The sequence below is a fragment of the Heptranchias perlo genome, chromosome X, assembly GCF_035084215.1.
Source record: "Heptranchias perlo isolate sHepPer1 chromosome X, sHepPer1.hap1, whole genome shotgun sequence".
In the NCBI taxonomy this organism is placed as follows: Eukaryota; Metazoa; Chordata; class Chondrichthyes; order Hexanchiformes; family Hexanchidae; genus Heptranchias; species Heptranchias perlo.
In genome coordinates, this window is record NC_090370.1 from 20,303,190 (window position 1) to 20,318,278 (window position 15,089).

The 15,089-nt window shown below is 43.6% G+C and overlaps 1 protein-coding gene across 1 annotated transcript; it reads left to right on the plus strand.

Moving 5' to 3' along the window:
* The first annotated feature begins 282 nt into the window (after window positions 1-282).
* Window positions 283-14,871, plus strand: LOC137306901 (probable G-protein coupled receptor 139). Its single transcript, XM_067976287.1, has 2 exons — window positions 283-352; window positions 13,970-14,871. The coding sequence occupies exons 1-2, from the start codon at window positions 283-285 to the stop codon at window positions 14,869-14,871; spliced, it is 972 nt and encodes a 323-aa protein (XP_067832388.1).
* The last annotated feature ends 218 nt before the right edge of the window (window positions 14,872-15,089 follow it).

The window sequence follows — 15,089 nt, forward strand, 5'->3', positions numbered from 1 at the left end:
AGATCAGACCACGAGAGGGCATCAGGTTTCCTCCTTCCCTGAAAGACATAAAGATTCCCTTTAAAGCTCTGTAACATCTATTTTTGTTCATTATATTGCATCAAAAATAATCGTAATCTCTACGGCATTAATCTGTCTGTTCAATGACTGTAACTAACATTAATCATGATATAATCTAATTGTGTCTCTCGGGGGTTAACATTTGTTATAATAAGAGACCCTTTGAAAGATGAACAGAGTGTGTTTGGGATCCCTGACAGTCATCGCTGCTTCTCAAAGAAAATGCACAACCCGCCCAGAGGCCCGGTCTACGCTATTTACTACACTGTCCTTGCAGCTATCGCTGTTCCAGGTAATGTATTGCAGCGAGTTATTCATCATCTAATGGAATATTAACCTTTTTCTCAAGAGGTGGAATTATGCTCCTGTTGGATTGGTTAGATCGCCTCTAGAGAACTGTGTTCAGTTCTGGGCAATGCATCTCTGGAAGGATAAATTGGCCTTGGAGGGAGTGCAGCGCAGATTTACCAGAATGATACAGGGCCTTTGAGGGTTAAATTATGAGGACAGGTTGCATGGACTAGGCTTGTATTCCCTCGGGTATAGAATATTAAGGGGGGATCTAATTGAGGTATTTAAGATGATATCAGGGTTTGATAGGGTAGATAGAGAGAAACTACTTACTCTGGTGGGGGGACTCCAGAACAAGGGGGCATAACATTAAAATTAGAGCCAGGCCATTCAGGGGTGATGTCAGGAAGCACTTCTTCACACAAAGGGGAGTGGAAATCTGGAACTCTCTCCCCCAAAAAGCTGTTGAGGCTGGGGGTCAATTGGAAATGTCAAAACTTGGATTGATGTGATTTTGCAAGGCAAGTGTATGATGGGATACTGAAGTGAGGCGGGCAAATGGAGTTAATGTAAAATTCAGCTGTGATCTAATTGAATGGTGGAGCAGGCTCGAGGGGCTGAATGGTCTCCTCCTGCACCAATGTTCTGAATGTGTACATGGGGTGTGAAACAAAGAGTGAAACCCCAATAGGTGTAACAGTGTGTAAAACGCAGAAACTCTGCTGGTCTGCAGATGAATTCAACAAATTAATTAATTGTAGAATTGGATTAATAAGCAACTAAATTGTGCTCGCTTTTAAGGAATGAGTTTATTGAAGATAACTGCCCAGATTCATTAATAATCCAAAAGAAAATACTGGGACTGCTGTAAAACAGAAAATGCTGGAAATACTCAGCAAACCAGGCAGCATCTGGGGAGAAAGAAACGGAATGAACATAAGCAAGTACAAAGCCAGGAAAGGGTGGAGAGGACTGATTAAATGACGAAATGGGTTGAAGGTGCAAAGAAGGAGGGTGGGAATGGGTCAATTAATGAAACAAAAGATGGGTGGACAGAAGGTGTAAATGGCAACAGCAGAACCATTACCAGCACCTGCTATCCGAAAATATGGGAGCATTGATTATGGTCCGAAATTATTCAAATCGGTGTTCGGTCCGAAAGATGAGATTCTGTCACTCGAGTGAGAGTTTTAAATAGATAGGATGTCTGACACCGCACACTGGGTTGATCAAAATGATCAATTTGCCATCAAAATCCATCCCGGGACCCCGGCATTTCTGTTCCAACCTATTCGGTTTATCTCTCACTGATCTCCCCATCCGTTCGGTTTATCTCCCACTGATCTCCCCATCCGTTCGGTTTATCTCTCTCTGATCTCCCCATCCGTTCGGTTTATCTCTCACTGATCTCTCCATCCGTTCGGTTTATCTCTCACTGATCTCCCCATCCGTTCGGTTTATCTCCCACTGATCTCCCCATCCGTTCGGTTTATCTCTCACTGATCTCCCCATCCGTTCGGTTTATCTCCCACTGATCTCTCCATCCCTTCGGTTTATCTCCCACTGATCTCTCCATCCGTTCGGTTTATCTCCCACTGATCTCTCCATCCGTTCGGTTTATCTCTCACTGATCTCCCCATCCCTTCGGTTTATCTCTCACTGATCTCCCCATCCGTTCGGTTTATCTCCCACTGATCTCTCCATCCCTTCGGTTTATCTCTCACTGATCTCTCCATCCCTTCGGTTTATCTCTCACTGATCTCTCCATCCGTTCGGTTTATCTCTCACTGATCTCTCCATCCGTTCGGTTTATCTCTCTCTGATCTCCCCATCCGTTCGGTTTATCTCGCAGTCCAGCAACTGCCAGAAAGGTGGTGAATTTCTTGAGTGTGTCCGGGATATTTTTCGACTGCAGTCTGTGCTAGTAGCTACAAGGGGGCAAGCTATACTGGATTTAGTCATGAATAATGAACCAGATTTAGTTAACGGCTCAACTGTACGTGAACATCTATCCAACAGCGATGATAACATGATCGAATTCAATGTAGTGTTTGAAAGGGAAAAAAGTGAGTCAGCTGCTAAGATTCTAGACTTGGGTAAGGCCGACTTCAAAGGGATAAGACAGAGACTGTCCACAGTAAACTTGGCAAATCTGTTGATGGGTGAAACGATTGATGAACAGTGGGAAATGTTCAAAGAAACATTTAACGCGATACAGAATCGGTTTATACCCATGAGGGGAAGAACTGTACTTGCCAAAAAAAAACAGCCATGGAAAAGGAAAGAGGTCAGGGACAGTATAAAACATAAGGAAAGGGCATACAAAAAGGCAAAAAATGGCACAGATCCTGGCGAATGGGAAAGATACAAAGATCAACAAAGGGTCACAAAACAAATAGTAAGAGCTACAGAGAGTATGAAAAGAAACTTGCAAGGGTCATCAAAACTAATACGAAGAATTTTTATCGTTATATTAGGCAAAAGAGGGTGGTCAGGAGCAGTGTTGGCCCCTTAAAAACTGAAAGTGGGGATATTGACATTGATAATGGGGAAATCGCGGACATGTTGAACAATTACTTTGCTTCAGTATTTACAGTAGAACAAGAGGATAGCATGCTGGAAATCCCAAGAAAACTAATATTGAATCGGTGACAAACACTCGATAAAATTAACATCAGTAAAGCAACAGTAATGAAGAAAATAATAGCACTAAAGAGTGACAAATCCCCAGGACCAGATGGTTTCCATCCCAGGGTTTTAAAGGAAGTCGGTGAGCACATTGCAGATGCCCTAACTATAATCTTTCAAAGTTCTCTAGATTCAGGAACTGTCCCTCTGGATTGGAAAATTGAACATGTCACTCTGCTTTTTAAGGAAGGAGAAAGAGGGAAACCAAGGAATTATAGACCAGTTAGCCTAACATCTGTTGTGGGGAAAATGCTGGAGTCGATAATTAAGGATAGGGTGACTGAACACCTCGAGAATTTTCAGTTAATCAGAGAGAGCCAGCATGGATTTGTGAAAGGTAGGTCGTGCCTGACAAACCTGATTGAATTTTTTGAAGAGGTGACTGAAGTAGGGGACAGGGGAATGTCAATGGATGTTTTTTATATGGACTTCCAGAAGGCATTTGATAAGGTCCCACAAAAGAGACTGTTAGCTAAGATAGAAGCCCATGGAATCGAGGGAAAAGTACAGACTTGGTTAGGAAATTGGCTGAGTGAAAGGCGACAGAGAGTAGGGATAATGGGTAGGTACTCACATTGGCTGGATGTGACCAGTGGAGTCCCGCAGGGATCTGTCTTGGGGCCTCAATTATTCACAATATTTATTAACGACTTAGATGAAGGCATAGAAAGTCTCATATCTCAGTTTGCCGATGAGACAAAGATTGGTGGCATTGTAAGCAGTGTAGATGAAACCATAAAATTACAAAGCGATATTGATAGATCAGGTGAATGGGCAAAACTGTGGCAAATGGAATTCAATGTAGACAAATGTGAGGTCATCCAATTTGGATCATAAAAGGATAGAACAGGGTACTTTCTAAATGTTAAAAAGTTAAAAACAGTGGATGTCCAAAGGGATTTAGGGGTTCAGGTACATAGATCATTGAAGTGTCATGAACAGGTCCAGAAAATAAGCTATAATGCTAATGGAATGCAAGCATTTACATCCAGAGGACGAGAGTACAAGGGGGCAGAATTTATGCTGCAGCGATACAAAACCCTGGTTAGACCGCACCTGGAGTACTGTGAGCAGTTCTGGGCACCGCACCGTCGGATGGACACATTGGCCTTGGAGGGAGTACAGCGTAGGTTTACTGGAATGATACCCGGACTTCAAGGATTAAGTTACGAGGAGAGATTACACAAATTGGGGTTGTATTCTCTGGAGTTTCGAAGGTTAAGGGGTGATCTGATCGAAGTTTATAAGATATTAAGGGGAACGTATAGGGTGGATAGAGAGAAACTATTTCCGCTGGTTGGGGATTCTCGGAGTAGGGTCACAGTCTTAAAATTAGAGCCACACCTTTCAGGAGTGAGATTAGAAAACATTTCTACGCACAAATAGTGGTAGAAGTTTGGAACTCTCTTCCGCAAACGGCAATTGATACGAGCTCAATTGCTAAATTTAAATGTGAGATAGATAGCTTTTTGGCAATCAAAGGTATTCAGGGATATGGGCCAAAGGCAGGTATTTGGAGTTAGATTACAGATCAGCCATGATCTTCTCAAATGGCGGAACAGGCACGAGGGGCTGAATGGCCTCCTCCTGTTCCTATGTTCCTATGTCCTTCCTATCTCTCACTGATCTCTCTTTCCGTTCAGTTTATCTCTCACTGATCTCCCCATCCCTTCGGTTTATCTCTCACTGATGGCCCCTTCCGTTCGGTTAATCTCTCGCTGGTCTCTCCATTCGTTCGGTTTATCTCTCACTGATCTCTCCATCCGTTCGGTTAATCTCTCACTGATCTCTCCATCCCGTCGGTTTATCTCTCACTGATCTCCTCATCCCTTCGGTTTAACTCTCACTCTCCCCATCCGTTCTGTTTATCTCTCACTGATTTCCCCATCCGTTCGGTTTAACTCTCACTCTCCCCATCCGTTCTGTTTATCTCTCACTGATTTCCCCATCCGTTCGGTTTATCTCTCACTGATCTCCCCATCCCTTCGGTTTAACTCTCACTCTCCCCATCCGTTCTGTTTATCTCTCACTGATTTCCCCATCCGTTCGGTTTATCTCTCACTGTTCTCCCCATCCCTTCGGTTTATCTCTCACTCTCACCATTCGTTCGGTTTATCTCTCACTGATCTCCCCATCCGTTCGGTTTATCTCGCAGTCTAGCAACTGCCAGAAAGGTCTGAATTTCTTGAGTCTGTCCGGGATATTTTTCGACTGCAGTCTGTGCTAGTAACCACAAGGGGGCAAGCTATACTGGATTTAGTCATGAATAATGAACCAGATTTAGTTAACGGCTCAACTGTACGTGAACATCTATCCAACAGCGATGATAACATGATCGAATTCAATGTAGTGTTTGAAAGGGAAAAAAGTGAGTCAGCTGCTCAGATTCTCGACTTGGGTAAGGCCGACTTCAAAGGGATAAGACAGAGACTGTCCACAGTAAACTGGGCAAATCTGTTCATCGGTAAAACGATTGATGAACAGTGGGAAATGTTCAAAGAAACATTTAACGTGATACAGAATCGGTTTATACCCCTGAGGGGAAGAACTGTACTTGCCAAAAAAAAACAGCCATGGAAAAGGAAAGAGGTCAGGGACAGTATAAAACATAAGGAAAGGGCATACAAAAAGGCAAAAAAATGGCACAGATCCTGGCGAATGGGAAAGATACAACGTTCAACAAGGGCTCACAAAACAGATAGTAAGAGCTGCAGAAAGAGAGTATGCAATGAAACATGCAAGGGATATCAAAACCAATACGAAGAACTTTTATAGTTATATTAGGCAAAAGAGGGTGGTCAGGAGCAGTGTTGGCCCCTTAAAAACTGAAAATGGGGATATTGTCATTGACAATGGGGAAATGGCGGACATGTTGAACAATTACTTTGCGTCAGTATTTACAGTAGAAAAAGAGGATAGCATGCCGGAAATCCCAAGAAAACTAATATTGAATCGGTGACAAACACTCGATAAAATTAAGATAAGTAAAGCAACAGTAATGAAGAAAATAATAGCACTAAAGAGTGACAAATCCCCAGGACCAGATGGTTTCCATCCCAGGGTTTTAAAGGAAGTAGGTGGGCACATTGCAGATGCCCGAACTATAATCTTTCAAAGTTCTCTCGATTCAGGAACTGTCCCTCTGGATTGGAAAATTGCACATGTCACTCTGCTTTTTAAGGAAGGAGAGAGAGGGAAACCAAGGAATTATAGACCAGTTAGCCTAACATCTGTTGTGGGGAAAATGCTGGAGTCTATAATTAAGGATAGGGTGACAGAACACCTCGAGAATTTTCAGTTAATCAGAGAGAGCCAGCATGGATTTGTGAAAGGTAGGTCGTGCCTGACAAACCTGATTGAATTTTTTGAAGAGGTCACTGAAGAAGTGGACAGGGGAATGTCAATGGATGTCATTTATATGGACTTCCAGAAGGTATTTGATAAGGTCCCACATAAGAGATTGTTAGCAAAGATAGAAGCCCATGGAATCGAGGGAAAAGTACGGACTTGGTTAGGAAGTTAGCTGAGCGAAAGGCGACAGAGAGTAGGGATAATGGGTAGGTACTCACATTGGCAGGATGTGACCAGTGGAGTCCCGCAGGGATCTGTCTTGGGGCCTCAATTATTCACAATATTTATTAACGACTTAGATGAAGGCATAGAAAGTCTCATATCACATTTTGGCGATGACACAAAGATTGGTGGCATTGTAAGCAGTGCAGATGAAAACATAAAATTACAAAGCGATATTGATAGATTAGGTGAATGGGCAAAACTGTGGCAAATGGAATTCAATGTAGACAAATGTGAGGTCACCCACTTTGGACCATAAAAGGATAGAACAGGGTACTTTCTAAATGTTAAAAAGTTAAAAACAGTGGATGTCCAAAGGGATTTAGGGGTTCAGGTACATAGATCATTGAAGTGTCATGAACAGGTCCAGAAAATAATCTATAAGGCTAATGGAATGCTAGCATTTATATCCAGAGGACTATAGTACAAGGGGGCAGAAGTTATGCTGCAGCTATACAAAACCCTGGTTAGACCGCACCTGGAGTACTGTGAGCAGTTCCCCGCACCGCACCTTCGGAAGGACATATTGGCCTTGGAGGGAGTACAGCGTAGGTTTATTACAATGATACCCGGACTTCAAGGATTAAGTTACGAGGAGAGATTACACAAATTGGGATTGTATTCTCTCGAGTTTAAATGGTTAAGGGGTGATCTGATCGAAGTTTATAAGATATTAAGGGGAACGGATCGGGTGGATAGAGAGAAACTCTTTCCGCTGGTTGGGGATTCTCGGAGTAGGGTCACAGTCTTAAAATTAGAGCCACACCTTTCAGGAGTGAGATTAGAAAACATTTCTACACACAAAGGGTGGTGGAAGTTTGGAACTCTCTTCCGCAAACGGCAATTGATACTAGCTCAGTTGCTAAAGTTCAATGTGAGATGGATAGCTTTTTGGCAACCAAAGGTATTAAGGGATATGGGCCAAAGGCAGGTATATTGAGTTAGATTACAGATCAGCCATGATCTTCTCAAATGGCGGAACAGGCACGAGGGGCTGAATGGCCTCCTTCTGTTCCGATGTTCCTATGTCCTTCCTATCTCTCACTGATCTCTCTTTGCGTTCGGTTTATCTCTCACTGATCTCTCTTTGCGTTCGGTTTATCTCTCACTGATCTCTCTTTGCGTTCGGTTTATCTCTCACTGATCTCCCCATCCGTTCGGTTTATCTCTCACCGATCTCCCCATCCGTTCGGTTTATCTCTCACTCTCCCCATCGCTTCGGTTTATCTCTCACTGATCTCCCCATCCGTTCGGTTTATCTCTCACTCTCCCCATCGCTTCGGTTTATCTCTCACTGATCTCCCCATCCTTTCGGTTTATCTCTCACTGATCTCTCAAACCGTTCGGCTTTTCTCTCACTCTCCTCATCCGTTCGGATTATCTGTCAATCATCTCTCCATCTGTTCAGTTCATCTCCAACTGATCGACCCATCCGTTCGGTTTAGCACTGCACTGATTTTCTCCATCCGTTCCGTTTACCTGTCACTGATCTCTCCATCCGTTCGGTTTATCTCTCACTCTCTCCATCCGTTCGGTTTATTTTTCACTGATCTCCCCGTCCGTTCGGTTTATCTCTCACTGATCTCTCCATCCGTTCGGTTTATCTCTCACTGATCTCCCCATCCGTTCGGTTTATCTCTCACTGATCTCCCCATCTGTTCGGTTTATCTCTCACTGATCTCCCCATCCGTTCGGTTTATCTCTCACTGATCTCCCCATCTGTTCGGTTTTTTCTCTCACTGATCTCTCCATCCGTTCGGTTTATCTCTCACTCTCTCCATCCGTTCGGTTTATCTCTCACTGATCTCCCCATCTGTTCGGTTTATCTCTCACTGATCTCTCCATCCGTTCGGTTTATCTCGCAGTCCAGCAACTGCCAGAAAGGTGGTAAATTTCTTGAGTCTGTCCGGGATATTTTTCGACGGCAGTAAGTCCTAATAACCACAAGGGGGCAAGCTATACTGGATTTAGTCAAGAATAATGAACCAGATTTCGTTAACGCCTTAACCGTATGCGAACATCTATCCAATAGCGACGATAACATGATCGAATTCAATGTAAACAATTTTACAACACCAAGTTACAGTCCAGCAATTTTATTTTAAATTCACAAGCTTTCGGAGGCTTCCTCCTTCGTCAGGTGAACGATGTGAAAATGAAATCCTCGAGATGAAATCGCATTTATAATTCACAGAACACCGCTTGGTGATTACAGACAGTTTTTTCAACTGCCCGTTGCCAAGGCAATCAGTGTGCAGACAGACAGGTGTTACCTGCAAGGTCTCACAGAATATACAATTCACCAAAAAAAAACAACAAACAAAAAAAAACAGAGATAGAGAGGTAGAAACATAGAAAAGACAGCAACTGACCCGTTATATTAAAAACAGATAACATTTGTTCGCTGGTGGGGTTACGTGTAGCGTGACATGAACCCAAGATCGTGGTTGAGGCCGTCCTCATGGGTGCGGAACTTGGCTATCAATTTCTGCTCGACGATTTTGCGTTGTCGTGTGTCTCGAAGGCCGCCTTGGAGTACGCTTACCCGAAGATCGGTGGCTGAATGTCCTTGACTGCTGAAGTGTTCCCCGACTGGGAGGGAACCCTCTTGTTTGGCGATTGTTGCGCGGTGTCCGTTCATCCGTTGTCGCAGCGTCTGCATGGTCTCGCCAATGTACCATGCTCTGGGGCATCCTTTCCTGCAACGTATGAGGTAGACAACGTTGGCCGAGTCACAGGAGTATGAACAATGCACCTGGTGGGTGGTGTCCTCTCGTGTGATGGTGGTATCTGTGTCGATGATCTGGCATGTCTTGCAGAGGTTACCGTGGCAGGGTTGTGTGGCGTCGTGGACGCTGTTCTCCTGAAAGCTGGGTAATTTGCTGCGAACGATGGTCTGTTTGAGGTTGGGTGGCTGTTTAAAGGCGAGTAGTGGAGGTGTGGGGATGGCCATAGCGAGGTGTTTGTCCTCATTGATGACATGTTGAAGGCTGCGGAGAACATGGCGTAGTTTCTCCGCTCCGGGGAAGTACTGGACGACGAAGGGTACTCTGTTGGTTGCGTCCCGTGTTAGTCTCCTGAGGAGGTCTATGCGATTTTTTGCTGTGGCCCGTCGGAACTGTCGATCGATGAGTCGAGCGTCATATCCCGTTCTTACTAGGGCGTCTTTCAGCGTCTGTAGGTTCCCATCGCGTTCCTCCTCGTCTGAGCAGACCCTGTGTATTCGCAGGGCCTGTCCATAGGGGATGGCCTCTTTGACGTGGTTAGGGTGGAAGCTGTAAAAGTGGAGCATCGTGAGGTTGTCTGTGGGCTTGCGGTAGAGTGAGGTGCTGAGGTGCCCGTCTTTGATGGAGATTCGTGTGTCCAAGAAAGAAACTGATTCTGAGGAGTAGTCCATGGTGAGCTTGATGGTGGGATGGAACTTGTTGATGTTATCGTGTAGTCTCTTTAGTGATTCCTTGCCGTGGGTCCATAGAAAGAAAATGTCGTCGATGTATCTGGTGTATAGTGTTGGTTGGAGGTCTTGTGCAGTGAAGAAGTCCTGCTCGAACTTGTGCATGAAAATGTTGGCGTATTGGGGTGCGAATTTGTTGGTGATTTGTATATTCTGTGAGACCTGGCAGGTAACACCTGTCTGTCTGCACACTGATTGCCTTGGCAACGGGCAGTTGAAAAAACTGTCTGTACTCACCAAGCATTGTTCTGTGAATTATAAATGCGATTTCATCTCGAGGATTTCATTTTCACATCGTTCACCTGACGAAGGAGGTAGCCTCCGAAAGCTTGTGAATTTAAAATATAATTGCTGGACTGTAACTTGGTGTTGTAAAATTGTTTACAATTGTCAACCCCAGTCCATCACCGGCATCTCCAATTCAATGTAGTGTTTGAAAGGGAAAACAAGTGAGTCAGCTGCTAAGATTCTAGACTTGGGTAAGGCCGACTTCAAAGGGATAAGACAGAAACTGTCCACAGTAAACTGGGCAAATCTGTTAATGGGTGAAACGATTGATGAACAGTGGGAAATGTTCAAAGAAACATTTAACGTGATACAGAATCGGTTTATACCCCTGAGGGGAAGAACTGTACTTGCCAAAAAAAAAACAGCCATGGAAAAGGAAAGAGGTCAGGGACAGTATAAAACATAAGGAAAGGGCATACAAAAAGGCAAAAAAATGGCACAGATCCTGGCGAATGGGAAAGATACAAAATTAACAACGGGTCACAAAACAGATAGTAAGAGCTACAAAAAGAGATTATGAAAAGAAACTTGCAATGGATATCAAAACCAATACGAAGACATTTTATAGTTATATTAGGCAAAAGAGGGTGGTCAGGAGCAGTGTTGGCCCCTTAAAAACTGAAAGTGGGGATATGATCATTGACAATGGGGAAATGGCGGACATGTTGAACAATTACTTTGCTTCAGTATTTACAGTAGAAAAAGAGGATAGCATGCCGGAAATCCCAAGAAAACTAATATTGAATCGGTGACAAACACTCGATAAAATTAACATCAGTAAAGCAACAGTAACGAAGAAAATAATAGCACTAAAGAGTGACAAATCCCCAGGACCAGATGGTTTCCATCCCAGGGTTTTAAAGGAAGTAGCTGAGCATATTGAAGATGCCCCAACTATATTCTTTCAAAGTTCTCTAGATTCAGGAACTGTCCCTCTGGATTGGAAAATTGCACATATCACTCTGCTTTTTAAGGAAGGAGAGAGAGAAAAATCAAGGAATTATAGACCAGTTAGCCTAACATCTGTTGTGGGGAAAATGCTGGAGTCTATAATTAAGGATAGGGTGACTGAACACCTCGAGAATTTTCAGTTAATCAGAGAGAGCCAGCATGGATTTGTGAAAGGTAGGTCGTGCCTGACAAACCTGATTGAATTTTTTGAAGAGGTGACGAAAGTAGTGGTCAGGGGAATGTCAATGGATGTTATTTATATCGACTTCCAGAAGGTATTTGATAAGGTCCCACAAAAGAGACTGTTAGCTAAGATAGAAGCCCATGGAATCGAGGGAAAAGTACGGACTTGGTTAGGAAATTGGCTGAGTGAAAGGCGACAGAGAGTAGGGATAATGGGAAGCTACTCACATTGGCAGGATGTGACTAGTGGAGTCCCGCAGGGATCTGTCTTGGGGCTTCCATTATTCACAATATTTATTAACGACTTAGATGAAGGCATAGAAAGTCTCATATCTCAGTTTGCCGATGAAACAAATATTAGTGGCATTGTAAGCAGTGTGGATGAAAACATAAAATTAAAAATGGATATTGATAGATTTGGTGAATGGGCAAAACTGTGGCAAATGGAATTCAATGTAGACAAATGTGAGGTCATCCACTTTGGAACAAAAATGGATAGAACAGGGTACTTTCTAAATGGTAAAAAGTTAAAAACAGTGGATGTCCAAAGGGACTTCGGGGTTCAGGTACATAGATCATTGAAGTGTCATGAACAGGTCCAGAAAATAATCTATAAGGCTAATGGAATGCTGGCATTTATATCCAGAGGACGAGAGTACAAGTGGGAAGAAGTAATGCTGCAGCTATACAAAACTCTGGTTAGACCGCATCTGGAGTATTGTGAGCAGTTCTGGGCACCGCACCTTCGGAAGGACATATTGGCCTTGGAGGGAGTGCAGCGTAGGTTTACTAGAATGATACCCGGACTTCAAGCATTAAGTTACGAGGAGAGATTACACAAATTGGGGTTGTATTCTCTTGAGGTTGGATGGTTAAGGGGTGATCTGTTCGAAGTTTATAAGATATTAAGGGGAACGGATAGGGTGGATAGAGATAAATTATTTCCGCTGGTTGGGGATTCTCGGAGTTGGGGGCACAGTCTAAAAATTAGAGGCAGACCTTTCAGGAGCGAGATTAGAAAACATTTCGACACACAAAGGGTTGTAGAAGATTGGAACTCTCTTCCACAAACGGCAATTGATATTGCTCAGTTGCGAAATTTAAATCTGAGATAGATAGCTTTATGGCAACAAAATGTATTAAGGGATATGGGCCAAAGGCAGGTATATGGAGTTAGATCACAGATCAGCCATGATCTTATCAAATGGCGGAACAGGCATGAGGGGCTGAATGGCCTGCTCCTGTTCCTATGTTCCTATGTCCTTCCTATCTCTCACTGATCTCCCCATCCGTTCGGTTTATCTCTCACTGATCTCCCCATCCGTTCGGTTTATCTCTCACTGATCTCCCCATCCGTTCGGTTTATGTCTCACTGATCTCCCCATCCGTTCGGTTTATCTCTCTCTGATCTCACATTGGGTTCGGTTTATCTCTCACTCTCCCCATCGCTTCGGTTTATCTCTCACTGATCTCACATTCCGTTCGGTTTATCTCTCACTGATCTCTCCATCCGTTCAGTTTATCTCTCACTGATCTCCTCATCCCTTCGGTTTATCTCTCACACTCCCCATCCGCTCAGTTTATCTCTCACTGATCTCCCCATCCGTTCGGTTTATTTCTCACTGTTCTCTCCATCCCTTCGGTTTATCTCTCACTCTCTCCATCCGTTCGGTTTATCTCTCACTGATCTCCCCATCCGTTCCATCAGTTCTGCTGACTTACTTTTACTCAATTATGGATCTGCAAATCCTATCCCCTATTTAATTTGGATTTTATCTTCCCATGTTCGCACTGTCTCTCTATTTGCCACGTCGCCACTAACCCTGGATGTTGTGTGACCTACACTTCTATGTAATCCCGTGTATGTATTACCAGTTGCATGGCTTTAGTTCAATCTGTGGCACACTGGCCTCTTAATTCGGTAATTATCGGTTTGACGCTCCACTCCATGTCCGTAGTCCAGTCTGCATTTTAGGACCTGTGATCCGCCCATGAGAAGGGCCGGCCGATCTCCTCCACAATATCCTCTTCTCAACCAATGCCGCCCGTTCCACACTAACTGGTTGATGGTCCCGCTGCTGACTGGCTCATACCTACTGGCTGCTGGCTCTGTCAATGTGAAGTAGTTGTGATATTTTGAGAAACCCGTCATTGTTCGTAGTTTTAATTGTAAATTTGTTTTGATTTTTATTCCGTTTGTTGCTGTGTTGATTTTGTGTTTTTTAGTTAATTATCTGAACTCTATATTGATTACTTGTTGAATTATTTTATTCATCATTGCACTCTGATTATTTCAACGATTTTTAAAAAAATCATGTTTGTTCCCAATGTTTTTAAATATGTTTCGTTCACTGAGGTCTCAGACGCATATCAGTCTCCATCACTGCAAATATCAAAGCTGGAAACTTTACTTAATTCAGGTTGATTTTTTTGGACACTATTCTGTAAATTCTCATCTTTCTCTCTCTCTCTCTCTTGGAGCTAATTTAGTGGCGATTGTGATCCTGTCCCGAGGAAGGTGCGGTCTCTCCAGATGTATCACTCGGTACCTGGTGTCCATGGCGGTGACGGATCTCCTGGTCATTATCACCGCGGTGATATTAAATAGAATTCCTGGCATTTATTTTCCAGGAAGTTTCCTGTCGATTACTCCAGTATGTAGTCTCAATATTGCGCTGATTCATGCATCCAGAGACTGTTCTGTCTGGTTAACGGTCGCTTTCACCTTTGATCGTTTTGTGGCCATTTGTTGCCAGAAGCTGAAAATGCAATTTTGCACCGAGAAAACGGCGGCTGTGGTTATCGGAACGGTCTGTGCCCTGGGCTGTTTCAAAAGCGTTCCCTGGTACTTTATACACGAGCCCACCATCATCATTAACAATGTCCCGTGGTATTGCAGACTGAGGGATATCCGCTATTCCTCACTTGTATGGACAGCATTTGACTGGTCTGATCGACTTTTAACACCTTGCGCCCCGTTCCTCCTTATTTTGCTGCTCAATGCTCTGACCGTCAGACACATTCTCGCGGCCAGCAGAGCCCGCAGGAGACTCCGGGCCCACAGCAATGGAGAGACTCAGAGTGACCCAGAGATAGAGAGTCGGAGAAAGTCCATCATTTTACTCTTCACCATCTCGGGCAGTTTCATCCTGCTATGGATGACGTATGTGATACAGTTCTTATATGAGCGATTAACAAATGATTATAAAATCAAAGGGTTCACTGATCCCAAATTTATTCTCCTGGAAAGTGCAAATATGCTTCAGCTGTTGAGTTCCTGCACAAACACGTTTATTTATGGAGTGACTCAGAATAAATTCAGGGAGCAGTTAAAAATTACGGTGAAATATCCGATGAATGTCATCGATAAACTCGTAAAATAATAAATTGCAGCAATGTTGCTGCCTTACATGAATAGCCCGAGTCTATTTTAAATTTGGAAAAAAAATTCTCCACACACCTCACCCCGCGGCCCCTGCATTAATGGAAACAGGAAACATTTCTCCGTTTTGTGCACATCATCAAAAATCACAATCGACAATCGTGTAAATATAAGATTGAAATTGTGCAATGAGTCTGATACCGTTCTGCAATGGGGCAA